The following is a 14,887-nucleotide window of genomic DNA, read 5'->3' on the forward strand; positions in this document are numbered from 1 at the left end:
CAACAATTAGAGTAAAATAGGACATGATAGAGAAATAAATGAAAACGTTTTGACTGGTTGTGTCAAAATAGCGGTTGGTCTTTTCCCATTCGTTACATTTAACAGGCTTAGCAATCGCTTTCAATCAAATTAAACTTCTTCAACTTCAATAAATGCAACTTTCCAGTGATTGGATTCTTGGCAAATGTTAATTTCTTGGGAGCAATCACATTCTTCCTAAAGCTATCTGTAAGCCTTATTATGAAGGATTATAGGTATCTTTAAGAAAAAATCTGTTTCTGCGGCAAGGATAAAACAGCGATTTTGTGAAAATACCTGAGGTGGTTTTTTTCCCCCAGATGAACGGCTTAAGGCTAGAGAGGAAGGGCTGGAGGAGGCAAATAATTGAAAAATGACTTTGTCCAAGATCTTTGTAATGAGTTGCTATGCTTCATATAGCAATGTACCAAACGGCAATATCCTTTGTGAACCACGTTCCCCCCCCCCCCCGGCTCTCTTTATGCAAGACCTCCACGAAGGGCACTGAGAGTTTGTCTTTTTCAGGTCCGTGTCATCTTGCTGAACTGGTGCGCTTGGTTTCTCAGAATGAAAAAACCAGGGGAGAACATCCGGCCTCTCTCTTGCCGATACGGCCACTCGAGGCACCAGTCCAGTGTCAGCAGTGTAGAGATGAACATCTTACCAGGACACCATTCTAGCAATGGCAACATGATCTATAGCTACCATGCCATGGAAAATCCCTTCTGCCCACAGAATAATGAGATGGACACCAAGGGCGGAAAGGACCAGAGCTCTTTGCCTGAAGATAATGACAGCACTCAGAGAAAAGTTTTAATGGACGCCATCCCAGTGATTGTGAAAATCCTGGAAGAAGTTCAATTCATTGCAGCCCGTTTCCGGAAACAGGATGAAGGGGAAGAGGTCTGCAGCGAGTGGAAGTTCGCAGCTGCTGTCATAGACAGATTGTGCCTGGTGGCATTTTCACTTTTTGCCATCATCTGCACGCTTACAATTCTCGTGTCCGCTCCGAATTTTATTGAAGCTGTTACAAAAGATTTTACATAAGGCTCTCCGAGATGAGTAGAAAAATGCTCCGTGTAATTGGAAATTATGAAATGGTGCCATTAATTTTGAAGAACAACGAGACTTTCTGTGCTGAATTTGGTATTTAAAACAAAGAAGTCGGCACGGGTTTCAAATTCCAATTGTTTCCCCGGTGTTAGATATTCTAGATACAGAATTGGCTCTGTTACTTGTTATTTGTTTCAAATAGTGTCTTCTCCCTATACCTGTGATCATAATCACCAATAATATTAGACAAGAAATCAGACACACAGCATACACTTTGCTGAGTAAATAGAACATATACTGTATATGCTACTAGGAAACACTAGTGAACATGTTGCTGCATTGGTAAATTCTTCCTAGAAACATGATCTTTGCTAAATGTATCATTTTCAATATTTTTGTTTGGCATCGTTGTTTAACACAGATTTCATCTACAGTAATGTATTGAATAATGCTGTCAGTAGCTGTTTGCCAAATAAACGGCAAGTTTTAGCTTTTATTATCACTGTGATAATCTGAAACATTTTCCACTTGATAACAATGTGAAGTCAATGCAATACTTTTTTCTAATAAGTTAAAAATGTTTTCATTGTTGAATATTCTGTTTTTCTATTACATAAATTACACCCTTTCCCTAATCTGCAGCTGCAGCTGCTCACTTATTATCTTTGTCTTTGAATGTATGTCTGAACATCTCCAATGTCCTTAAATTGCATTTACCATATTGATTTTAATTTTCTTACAATTGATATATACCACAACCCCAAACGTGCACAGAAAGCAGCACGTTTCACTTATTACTGACAACTATTGATAGAAATCAGAGATATAGTCCGATGAGCAAAATTAATGCACATCAAAGCAAGATTCAGTTTTTCTGCACTATATTGCTTTGAATGGAATACACATTCCACTCACGCGTAACTGCACATTAAAACTTGGGCATGACTACTTGAATTGTAGTTTTTACCTTCTACAGCAAAAATTATAAAGTTTTTTTTCCATAGAATAAAAAGATTCAAGAGTCTCAGAAGCCTATAAGATCACAGAAAGATGTTGTTACTCTAACTCCCCCCCCCCAATTGACACCACGGTTAATGAATAAAGGATTTTTCCCTGATTTTTTCCATTCATTAAGACCATGGGTTTTGTTTGTTTTTTTTACAATAAGTCTTCAGGATTGAAATAGTGATTTGCCAAATGCAGATAATCGCACCATACATTAAACTCACCCAAGATCACAATTTGTACCCATCAACTCTTGGAAGTATACAATGTAAAATTTTCCAATTGTTTGCAAGCTGCCAAATTGTGATGATAGCTTTCCCCAATAATTATTTCATGTAGAAAGGTTCGAGAGAAACCGAGGAAGGACGTATGACATTTTACAGATAAAACAGAAGCAGCCAAGACCATTGGTTTTTTTTTTAAAGGATCTTCTTTTATAATCAGATTGCATTTACAAAGAAAATGAAATAAAAAGACTAAAAGGATAAAATTCACAATAAGATAATAATTTGATACAAAACATGCACTTTTTTGACATTTTTTAAAAACAGCTGTATTACTGATGCAACAATCCATGTAATCTGCCTATGAATACATGCAAAGGAATGGAGAGAAATGAAAAGTGAATATTGATTCCTGAATATTAAAACCAAGTTGAAGAGAAGTATGGCCTTCTGACAATGTGTTTATGCAGGGATCTATTTCCACAGGCATGACAATGATGGAGTGTTACTATTCCCCACCTGGAATAGAGTCTCAGCATGATGCCAAGGTCTTGCTTGTAGACAGAAACCCTATCCTGCTGATTATTCATTTAGCTGGCAAAGTAATGCAGATCCTTTGGATATCCAGTAGTCGCTTGGTTTTTTTGAAGGAAGTAAGACGGTAACCACAAAATTGGTAGAATGACCTAATTATAAAAAAGAAAAAATTGTTAATGTTTCAAACTCCCCATGTTCCTAAGCTGCCAACCCCCCCCCCATCGTACACCCAAACCTCAGAATAAGTTCTATACAAAAAGAAAACCAGTATAACTTACTCCTTATATGGTTGAGATAGTTGGGCAACATTTGGGCACTGGTATACTGCTGATGCTAACCAGTTGGCATGCATGTTGACAAAGGGGTACAGATGTGAAAGGAAAAGTTTTTCTCGTCTTGTCAGGAGGAGAGCACTATAAAGAAGGAGCTCATAATACTCTCTTCTTCAATGCAGTATCACGCTTGCCTGAGTCCCCTGCTGATCTGACGACTGCTGACAGTAGGGCATGTGAAGGTGACAGCAAGAACTAAGGGTTGAGAAAGCCATCCAGGCAGACTGCCTTGGAAGCTTAGGGGGTCTGCATGCAGCCCATCAGAGGCCTGGGATTCCAATGAATTGGGTCAACTTGTGTGGGGCTGTGGAATAGGCTGACTTTTCTGGAAAACTGCATACTCTTTTGGCAAAGTACACCTTACTGTGCTTATGTGGTTTCAAAATGCAGGCATCATAAATCAGACACCTGCATGCATCTTTTAGGTTAAATTGTCATTATTCCTCAGATACTTGCATTGATTACGGTGAATCGCAACATAATTGCGACGTGCTCAGATATGGCACACAAGCACACTAAACCATAATGCTTGAAAATCAGGCTCCTGCCATTCTAGGAAATAAGAACTTAATAAAATCATCTTTTAAAATGAACATTTCTTCTGGCCTTTCAACTCAAAAAAATTAAAGGCAAATTCTAATCTGGTAGCAGCAAGTAAGGGCCTGAGTTGCCCTGATCTACTATAGATGATGAGATCAAACCATTTTCTTTAGATGATTTTTCTTTGGGGGATAATAGGAGACAATGGACACATTTAGTGCAAACGATACAAAGATAAATGCACAAAAGTTTGCCAAATTATTTTAAAACAACTACATAGTTGGAATGAAGCTATTTCTAGGCATCTGTTTCTGTATTAATGTCTGGTGACCAGCGGCACTAAATTTTGTCCCTAGTGCTGCATAAAGGTCCCAGTCTGGATCAGATGTGACAATAAATCTTTGTGGGATCAGGTGAAAATAAACATGCCACAGGAGAACGTTACAAGTTGGAAGATAGGGCTTTAACTAAAGAAGTTTAAAACAATTTATTCATTAGTTGAAATACTAAAAATTTGCTATTTATTTTCTCTTCACTGCTGATAAGGAATTCAGCCAACAGGCAACAAAGCACTCAGAACTTGAGTCTGTTAAGCTGGCCATAAACGATTTTCTTAATACTTTCATTTAAGAAGGCCTTTAGTTCATATGACATACTATACCTATGAACGATTTATGTGTTCTACCAGTAGTGTAATAAAGGAAGCAAGCATATAGAAATCAGCAAAACAATCAACCAAACAATCTGTGATGGTTCATCAGCTGTGCTACTCACTTCTTTTGAGTTGAGCTGAAACAGAATTTAGCAACAGATGTCATATCCTTATATACTGTTCAGCTTCAATGGAGTGGAATGCCCCCAACACATCACTATTCATCTCCCTATTCAAATTACCTGGAGTTTTTCACTTCCACTTTCTCATTCATAATTCTAGGGAAAAATATCTATGAAACTGTCAGGAAGCTGGAACATCAGCCCACATTCATTGACTCATGTGGCATTATCCCCATTTGCCACATCCCCAGAAGCAAATTCACTAATAAACAGCAGGTTTGGCAATCTGCACTCTTATTCCATGAGCTATTTGCAAAGGGGAAGATCTCTTACAGCAAAGCATACATACTTCTTAAGAAAAAAGAGTGACATCTGATAACCTGAAATAACTTGATTCTGCATTTTTTGTACCAGATTCCAGATAAAAAAGAAATTATACTTGCTTTTTAGGAAGGATTTATCTACTCCCAGGATCTGGTTCAGGAGTAGGATCCATTCCAAGTACTTTTGAAAACACTTATAAATATTATCGATGTGGCAAATTTCAAGAGTGGGACTTTGGTAACGTAGAGGGTTTCCCTGCATTTTTTTAACATAATAATATCACCTGATCGATAGACAGGACTTTACTCTTATGTTGCCTAGGCCTCTGGCCTTTGATCAAGCTGTTCTTCAGCCTGGATCAGTGGTTCCTTGCAACCTCTTGCACCCTTGAGTTAGATGGGGGATTCTCTGCTACATCTGTCCCAGGATGCCCCTTCAAAGCATCATCTGCCTTGTGGTGTTTGAATAAAAGTCATTTGCTAGGCTGTCATTCATGTATATTTGCCAAGTTGATATTGGATATCTAGTGAATGTTATAGAAAAAAGAATGACCTGTGGTAGACAGAGTTCCTGCTCTAGCTCCTGTTTTGTAGAGGGGCGCATGATACAACAATGGATGGGGCTCGTAATTTTGATGCGGCTCAAAATGAATTACTGGAAGCATTGGGTTCATTTGTCGAGGTAACGCATCTTCTATAACCATTTCATCCTCATCCCAACGACTAGCATCCATAAACATGCCATGGACCAACACCCCATCCTTTGGAGAAGGTAACTGAAAAAAATAAGGTAGAAGGTGGAAGTCAAAGCTGAGCTACTCATTCATTATCGCTATCAAGTTTCTACCTTACCCAGGTACATGTTCTTCAAACATAGCAAAACATTTTAAAAAAAGTATCAGAAATCTACCACAGTACAAGATAAACGTGATGGTTTTATGTAAAGGTACTTCATGTGAATTCAAGTTCTTTGTGGCTGGATAGTCATTGCAGTTGCAGACTTGTAAATACCTTTTCATCCATTGGTAATTCATTTCCAAAGTGGCAGAGTTTTGAAGCTTCTGATACTTGTGTTTGGTCTCTGAAGACAGGAATGACGTTGTAACTAAAACTAAGCTCATCAATCGGCAAGTTATATTTTCGAGCGTGATTCTGAAGAGTTCCTGAGAAATAAAACATGGACCTGGTTCTCTTTTTAAAAACAAATAATCAGTCATTAAAGAACCATTAACAATGCACAGCCACAGAGAAATATGATTAGGGGATAGTTTATTTGATGTTGCACATCTTGACGGCTGCCAGACTGGCGTTTGCACAAAAATGGAAAAACAAAGAAACTCCCACAGAGGAAGAAATACTATACAAAATACTATCTTGTGCTGAAATGGACAGGCTTACGATGGAACTGAAAGATAAAAGTGGATCTGAATACTTTAAAATCTGGGATAAATTTTACTCTTGGTGGGAGTTGAGGAGGACTGTTGGGGTTATAGATTAGCGTCAATATGGAAATGTATATAATTTTAGGCTAACAAATAGAGAAATGAATTAAGTATTGTATAAAAAATATGTATCTACAGAGATAAAGAACTAAATGTAAGAAGAGAAATAACTTGACAGAAATGTTTATACTGGAGTGTTACATCATGTCCAATATTTTCTTTTTTAACTGTATTGTAAATAAAAAACTTTAAAAATATATATAAAAAAACAATGCACAGTAATTCAAACTTAATTTACCCTCACACAGACTCAGAAATATGTTCTATATTTACAAAATCTCTCGGCAAAGTCCAATTCATAGTGTAATCTTCAATATCATAAAAAATATTTTTATAGAGCACTGCTTTATTATAATACCCTACTATTCCAAGCCATCTTTTTTTTTAAAGGCAACCTTATCATTTTGAACAATTATTATGGCCCTAATGTATTGCTTTACTTCCAAGTACCATACTGACATTTTTATTATTTTTATTGCTTTTGTTAGTTCAGAATAATAACCTAAAGGGAAAAAAAACTTCCTATTAAATTATGAGAGGGTTTAAAGAACTCCTTTTTGAAAGCCAGGCAGTGCATGATTTCTACTGTATTGCAGAGCGCCTGTTTAACCCCTGTATTTTCCAATCCACACTGAAACGATTTCACTTATTCTAGAGGCAATAGATTATAAGTTATATGGTTTGTAGGGTGTTTTGCTGCCAGATCTTAGAACAGTGGTTCTCAACCTTTTTAATGCCGCGACCCCCAACCGGTCATAAGTCGAGGACTACTCAACCGGGCGTAAATCGAGGACTACTCAATTGTTGCAGCACCGTTTGCAGAATGGGACTTTTGGCGGGCTCAGCAGGGCAGAGACAGCCTGGACAATTCCTATTGGCTTTCAAGAGAGTCTATTCAAGAGAGTCTATTCTATTGGCTTTCAAAAGCCAATAGAATAAAAGGGAGTAGCACAGCTAAGAAAAAGGGGAAAAAATGGCGGACTGCGTTGTTTGGCAACCCCCGTGAAATGGTCGTTCGACCCCAAATGGGATCCCGACCCACAGGTTGAGAACCACTGTCTTAGAACCACAGAAACGTGGTTAATAGGAATTGATGCGCAAGATTAATATAAAGAGCACTGCCTATTTATGTTAGCAAACTGCTTCTGACTATGAATTTATTTTCAAAATTGAGAAGAAGGAAAGGGCAGTCTGTTCTATATCACCCACTGCCTAAAACAGCATTTGATAAAAATGGTGCTTCAGGTTCCTTCTCTTCTGGATATTCTATTTCAACATTATCTTCCGTACGCTATTCACATCTCCCCCACCCCTGCTCTTCTTCACTCCAGTTACAGCAGCAACAGGGGACTGGAGTTATTTAGGAAAACTATTGGCTCCAAATTTATTGGCATGTTGCATCAGCACAATGAGCAACATGCTTTCAGGATACTAATCTGGTGGCTTTATAGCTTCTTCCTTTTAATAACAGCTTTATTTCCTTTTTGCACAGATTCAACCACAAAGGGAGTTTTGGGGGGGGCTGCATACCCTGCAGGCGGGACACTGACTTTTTCTTACTGATCAGCTGATGGAAGAAGAGTGACTGGTTCCCATTACACCCTGGCTGCGCTTGGTTTTTAGAAGCCAGCAGCAGTGAAGAGAATTCTGCAGCCAACTTAAAAATGGTTTGAAGGGATTGGGAAATGGAAACAGTGCCCTGTGAATTTGATCCCAATCAATCAGCTAACAATAAAGCGACTTGGCAGGCTATTCTGAGCATCTGAAACCAAAAGCGAGACAAACAACTGAGCAATTGGTTTCCCACCCTTTTGTGGGCATGCTACCGTTTAAAACATACATAGGTGACATTGGAGACAGCGAAATTTTGTTGGAATGTTTACCAGTCAAAAATCCTTGTGGAAAAAAGAAACCAGAAATCCAAAATGATTTAGGTTGACCTCTTTTGAGCCAGAACTGAAAAAAAAAAAAGTTGATATACGTTAGGCATAAAACCCGACATTCCATTTAACTTATTAAACAACGGATTGCTGTTATTTTATTTGCAGAGAGGGGAAGAACTGAACTGGGTTTGCCAGGGTTTTACTTTTCCATCTAAATGGATATGGCTTCATTATGCTTGGTCTTAATCCAGGAAATCTTCGGTGCTGCAGAATGACAACATTTGAAGTTCTCCCAGACCAGGGGTAGGCAACCTTGGCTCTTTTATGACTCGTGGACTTCAACTCCCAGAATTCCTGAGCCAGCTGTGCTCAGGAATTCTGGGAGTTGAAGTCCACGAGTCATAAAAGAGCCAAGGTTGCCTACCCCTGTCCCAGACAGAATGAAGCTCAGGGCTTCTCTCACACAGATCAGAAACTGGAGGATATGAGGAGTCACTCTTGGCATCTGCCTTAGTTTTTGTCCGTCACCATTTTGGGTGCTTAGTGGGAAGCACTAAGGGTAAAATATATCATCTCTTTTCTTTACTTCCAATTTTCTTGATTATATTATTGGTTTAAGATTGGAACTCAGTCAAAACAGCCATGAGTACTTTGCACAGTGTTTGAAGTTAAAGAGAAATAATGGTTCTGATGCATGGTTGAGGGTCTCCGGATCAGGGTACCTGCATAAAAGCTGATGCACTCAGTTTGTATATACAGCACACCAGCAACGTATTATTTCAAAAATCATAATCATATGGCATAATTATCTTAGAGAAGTGGTAAGTCCAACATCTGATGGCAATGCATTATCAAGCCACAGTAAGGAAGATACCTTTTGGAATTACGAAGGTACATAAAATACCACTGTAAATTTTTGATGACAAAACTGTATCCATTCTGCAAATAATCAGCTAAGCCATTTAGGAAAAGCAATAATGCCATTACTCTCCCGTCTCCATTATTCCCCAAGCCAAGAATGGGGAATATTACCTTCATTCTGCCAAGCATTTTCTCATTAGTTTATTTGCTGCAAGTCATATTTGGCATATTAATTTAAACAAGAGAGAAGCCAACTTGTAATAAATGGAAAGGCAAGCATTTGGCATGGGTTTTAATGTCCTCTCCCTTTTAAAGTGTTTCTTGTCCCCACTTGTTTCCTAATAATGGTGCCTCTGACCTTCATTTTTAACAATTTGAACAGTCTCAGCTGCCTGAAATTGTTACTGTTCCCTGAACTAATTTCTCTTCCATGGGTTGTATGATTTTTTTTTGCCTGACATACATACTTAATGTGCATATTCTTTCAGAGATGTTTTTTCTGGGCACATTTTTGAGTTGCAAATTGCAGTTTGGTATGCTAATGCATTCACATTTTGCATACACATTTCACAGGCGCTCACTGGCCTGTGTTTAAATGAATTTACCCCACATTTTATCTTTTATGCTAAAATAATCAATGATCTCATGCAGTATTTCTCAACCTTAACCATTTTAAGATGAGTGGACTTCAATTCCCAGAATTCCCCAGCAAGCCATGGAAATTCTGGAAGCTGAAGTCCACTCCTAATAAATAGGTCATTAGTGCTCTAAACTTTTGTGTGTGTGGGAGGAGTTCAAGGAAGCTAAAGAATGAACCTGGGTAGAAATGTCAAATTTACACAAGCACAGAACTTAAGGGAGAATTTTTATAAAATGTTTTATAGATGGCACCTTGATCCACAAAAAATGTCTTATATGTACCCTGACGTGCAACCCAAATGTTGGAGATGTGGTTATAAGGAGGCTTCCTATTATCATATTTGGTGGTCATGCAGAGAGATAAAAGCATTTTGGATCAAAGTATGGTGGAATATCCAGAGAATTTTTAGAAGGAGGGTAAAATTTACTCCGCAATTATTTTTGTTAGGTATTGTTACAGATTGTGATACAAAGGAGGTTGTATTGATGTTAAATTTGATTACAGCCGCTAGGCTGTTAGTAGGACAATATTGGAAGAAGGAATCCTTGCCTACATTGCAGGAATGGTTTCTTAAAGTAGCTTATCTGGCGGAAATGGCAAAGATTTCGGCTTTCTTAAAGCAACAAACGCAAGAGAAGTTTTTTGCTGTTTGGGATAAATGGATAAAATTTATACAATTTAGATTGGGTATACAAAAATATTATATAGTTTTTTCATAAGTTTTATTTTTATATATATTATAGATAATCTTTTTATATATATAAATATAAAGTTCTTAATTTAATTTTTATTTTTACTTTTTAAGCCTATATTCTGCTCTGGGAAGCTCAGAGGGGGGGGGGAAGGGAGGGGGGGTTTTTTGGGAGGGGTGGGTTTTTTTTTTTTTATATGTATTGTTTAGTTTTATTTTTTTGTATATGTTGTCTCTTGTTTTGTATTCTTTTTTCTTTTTTGTAAAATTTATAAAACTTTTAATAATAATAAAAAAAAAGAATGAACCTGGGTTACATCCTTTTTTAACTTTCCTAAAATCTCTTACATCTGAAACATAACCTAAATCAGTGATGGCGAACCTTTTAGAGACCGAGTGTCCAAACTGCAACCCAAAACTCACTTATGCATCGTTGGGTGCCGGGTGGGTGTGGCCCATTGGGTGGGTGTGGCCCATTGGGTGGGCATGGCTGCGGTGGTAACAGCAGACTGGGTGGGACTAAAAAGTTCAATCAATCAATTCCAACTTTGCAAGATCTTTTTTTCCCCGCGGGAAGTTGAAATTGACTGATTGATTGAACCTTTTTTTTGTACACGGCGGCGGAGGCCTAAAGCGAAAAGGTTTTATAAAACCCAGCTGAAGGCCTAGGACTGCGGCAACAGTGCGAGTGCCCACAGAGAGGGCTCTGAGTGCTGCCTCTGGCACCCGTGCCATAGGTTCGCCACCACTGACCTAAATTATAGATCATCAGTACACTGCACACCTATGAGTAGCATTTCTACTTACATCTATGAAGCTTGTCCTGAGCACAAGGTCTTTCACCCAGGCCCCCAAAGGTTTCAGAGAGGGATAGGCGGCATTGGCCCAGAGGGTTGGAACCTGATTGTTAAGAAAGCTGTGGTACACTCTCTCCATTTCTTCGGACATGACTACAAACCCCGCAATGGCTTTGTTGAGTGTTTGTAGAGAGCTCTGAAAGTTGAACAACAACACTGTACTTTAATCTTCTGCGGAGAGGAAAGGAATATAACAGCAATCTTATCTTCTCCAAGCAGTTGTATTGCCAGTTCTCTCGCTCTCACCTTAGCTTCAATGATCTAATGCAATGTTTCTCAACCTCAGCAACAGCTGAGAAACAGTGCATTAAACAGATGAGCACGGCCGGCTGGGGAATTCTGGGAACTGAAGTCCACTCATCTTAAAGTTGCTAAATTGAGAAACGCTGATCTAATGATCCTACAAATCCAAGCAGGTAGAAGGGAAGATCACTGATAAAATCTCAATGGTGCTGCAACAATGTTTGCTGAAGCTGTCTATACAACACAGGGAAGTTGCCTTCACATCTTCCACCACATTCTTACCAGTACCCTTGCCTAACTGTAATAAGGAGCTTCGCAGTGATACACTGCAGAGCAGGGGTCTTCAAGCTTGGCCCTTTTATGACTCATGGACTTCAACTCCCAGAATTCCTCAGCCAGCGTGACTGGCTGAGGAATTCTGGGAGCTGAAGTCGATGAGTCATAAAAGGGCCGAGTTTGAAGACCCCTGCTGTAGAGATTATGCAGGTGTTCCACTTTCCAAATGTTTTTGGCCTGTCTCCTTTTCTCCTCTTCCTCTGAGAGTAATTTAAACGTCATTATAAGGCAAATGGGGGGGGAGGGGAGGGAATGGAAGAGGCAGAGAAAGAAATCCTTGAACTGATGTGGCTGTCTAGATAGGGCAGCTATTACATTGTGTGTGTGAATATTCATTCCATTTCTCAGTTAAAAATGAAAATTATCGAGTAATTTATAATATTTTACTAAAAATGGAGCAGTATAACTAAGGCATAAATAAGATGCTATTAAAACCAAAATATATTCAGATAATTTACCACTGGTCTTTCAGGAAAAATCCTCAGGGTTGTGTACAGTTAAAATAAATTTTAAAAAAATTCTGCACAAAATAATATATAACAAGCTAAGGCAAAGGATGAGCATACAGAATCAAGCATCAAACAATGATGAGCTCAAACAAAGCCATCCTTCTTACACTCTTAATCTGAATTGATTTGTTTGAAAATTAGCTCCAACGACATCAATTAAAATCTTCTTCAGATTGATTTTTCTACTTTGATCATCTACTTTATATTATCTATGTTTATAAGAGGGTTTCCCAACAGTTTTTATACCCGTTTCACAAATAAATGGAAACTATTTACCATATTTGTTTGAAAAGATAAAAATGCAACTATCTTGTCTTAACCACCTTCAACTAAAGGAAGCCAGGAAAACTAACCTGGTGTGACCAATGTTCTGAGAAATAAGGATGAAATTTTTCTGTCAGTAAAAGTATATGCCTGTGAAAATAGTGAGGTAATTCCTGGAACTGTTTTCCCGATTTGTCACTCTCTTTCTACAAGGTTAATGCCTTCTTTCCAATGATGTTGATATTCTTGCATTCTATGAAAGCCACATTTCTCCCATGCAGCCCTCATAACAATCTTTATTAGCCAGAAATTATTTCATGCTGCAATAGGAGTGGGAGGGGCTTCTGACTTCCTGCTCGCTTCCCAAATGACTTTGTTGTGGGAAGCTGGCAGAGAGTGTTGGAAATCATGATCACATGACCGTAACTGACTACAGCGATGCTGCAGCAGCCACAACTTTGTGAATACAACTGGTGTGAAGATCTTTGAAATTCCAATTATACACAAGTTCTGGATTTTGTAGCAAAATCTCTAAATCAGAGAATTTGAGATATAGATAATCCTTGACGTACAACTATTTGTTTAGCAACTGTTCAAAGTCCAAACAGCAGTGGAAAAACAACCAGGACTCACACAGAGAATCGTTGCATTGTGCCTATGATCACGTGATCAAAATTCAGCTGCTTGGCAACCAGCATGTATTTACAGCAGATGTTGCATCCTGTGATCCTACAATTGCCTTTTGTGACTTCCCAGCTGGCTTCTGACAAGCAAAGCCAATAGGGGAAGCCAGATTCACTTCATGATTGCATGTGAATAACAACCAGGGCAAAAATGTCACAAAATTGGCTGCCACTCATAGAACAATTGCCTTGCTTAGCAACAGAAATTCTGGACCTTATTGTGGTCATAAGTCAACGACTCCCTGTACCATGATTCAAAAATTGTTCTGTTATGAAGCATCATTTGGCCTAATGGAAGGTTACAAACAGACAGGAGAACTTTAGTACCATATAAATTAAAGTATATCACATGGTTGTTAAGTATATCAGCTGTTAAGTATATCACATAGTTGTTAAGGAATTCAACTCCCTTCCCCCCTTGTCTTTGCTAATTGGAAGTCAGCTGGGAAGGCTGCAGTAACAATCACGTGACCTTGGGAGGTTGCAACCATTGTAAATCCGTGCCAGTTGCCCCAAGCACCTGAAGTTGGATCATGTGACCACAGGGACATTGTGACCGTCATTAGTGCAAAGGTCGGTTATTAAGTCATTTTTTTCCAGTGCTGCCGTAACTTTGAATGATCACTAAATGAATGGTTGCAAATAAAGGATTATCTGTAATGCCATATATAGTGAAAGGAATAACACAGACATTAGGCTAAATTAGGCTTGCTAAGTCACAGTGATGTCATAGATATTATTTAGCAACACTCAGTCTTACATATTCTGCCTGCCTGCCTGCCTGCCTGCCTATCTATCTATCTATCTATCTATCTATCTATCTATCTATCTAGCCAGACATGTCATGCGTAAGCCGCGCCCACCCCATTGCCAGCAATAGCAAAATAGTCCCGATACGTCATGCGACGTCGCGAGTTTGACATGTCTGATCTAATTTCATATTTCTTAGCTGCCCATCCCTCTCAGAGAATATGTTTGCTTTCCAATAGAAAGTATCTCTAGTTTCTCTGCAAAGAGTATTTCTGCTTTCCACTTTATTTACTTTTTTGGTAGAATGGAAGAACGATAGAACACATTAGAGAAACATTTTGATTTAAATCCCTGGTTCTTAGTGCATGGTAGTCTTAATATAAATTCAACAAATTCATAACTTCAGCATTTATTCCATTGACTAAGAAATGTATGTTTTTATACCCTCAGCAGACTGAGAAGGTTATTAAAACGATCCACTTCTTGCCCAAGGACCGTAGTTAAAGAATCTATTCGACTTTTGCTATCCCTCGCAAAAAGTACCTCCGCAGCAAGGTCCATGTCCAGTTTTTCTGCAAAACAACAATATTGTTTTCATCTTTTAGAAAGCTAGGCACCACACATTTAAAACATACACTGATGGCTACTAGCTGATTTGAGGAGAGATTCGTGGGCCAGCAGGAAATATAAGGCTGTGCTCAACAACTAAGATTTTACACCAACTTAGAAACCCAGGAATTTACTTTTATTGTTAAGAAGCTTTGACAACAAAAGAGATGCTGGTCATGGTGATGGCTAAGCATCTAATCCCCAGGTTCTCTTAAATTTACTGCCAGCCTTCCTAAAGGGAATCATTTAATGG

The 14,887-nt window shown here is 38.5% G+C and overlaps 2 protein-coding genes across 2 annotated transcripts in view; one reads left to right on the top strand and one right to left on the bottom strand.

Moving 5' to 3' along the window:
• Positions 1-506: 506 nt before the first annotated feature.
• On the top strand, positions 507-2,740 carry LOC120315409 (neuronal acetylcholine receptor subunit alpha-7-like; the record flags this gene model as incomplete). Its single annotated transcript, XM_039359705.1, has 1 exon — positions 507-2,740. A coding segment is annotated over one exon (559 nt), but the record flags the coding sequence as incomplete, so codon positions are not given.
• Positions 2,741-2,846: 106 nt separating this feature from the next.
• Positions 2,847-14,887, bottom strand: part of LOC120315406 (dynein heavy chain 6, axonemal-like) — a 169,826-nt gene continuing 157,785 nt past the window's right edge. The window contains exons 72-77 of the mRNA XM_039359700.1: positions 14,470-14,597; positions 11,191-11,376; positions 8,192-8,264; positions 5,818-5,969; positions 5,360-5,582; positions 2,847-2,986 (exon numbers count right to left, since the gene is read on the bottom strand). Coding sequence (XP_039215634.1) covers positions 2,883-2,986; positions 5,360-5,582; positions 5,818-5,969; positions 8,192-8,264; positions 11,191-11,376; positions 14,470-14,597 — 866 coding nt within the window. The 3' untranslated portion in view covers positions 2,847-2,882. The remainder of the gene's footprint in view (positions 2,987-5,359; positions 5,583-5,817; positions 5,970-8,191; positions 8,265-11,190; positions 11,377-14,469; positions 14,598-14,887) is intronic.

The sequence above is a fragment of the Crotalus tigris genome, unplaced genomic scaffold (assembly GCF_016545835.1).
Source record: "Crotalus tigris isolate CLP2741 ecotype Arizona unplaced genomic scaffold, ASM1654583v1 scf7180000019100.1392032, whole genome shotgun sequence".
Lineage (NCBI taxonomy): Eukaryota > Metazoa > Chordata > Lepidosauria > Squamata > Viperidae > Crotalus > Crotalus tigris.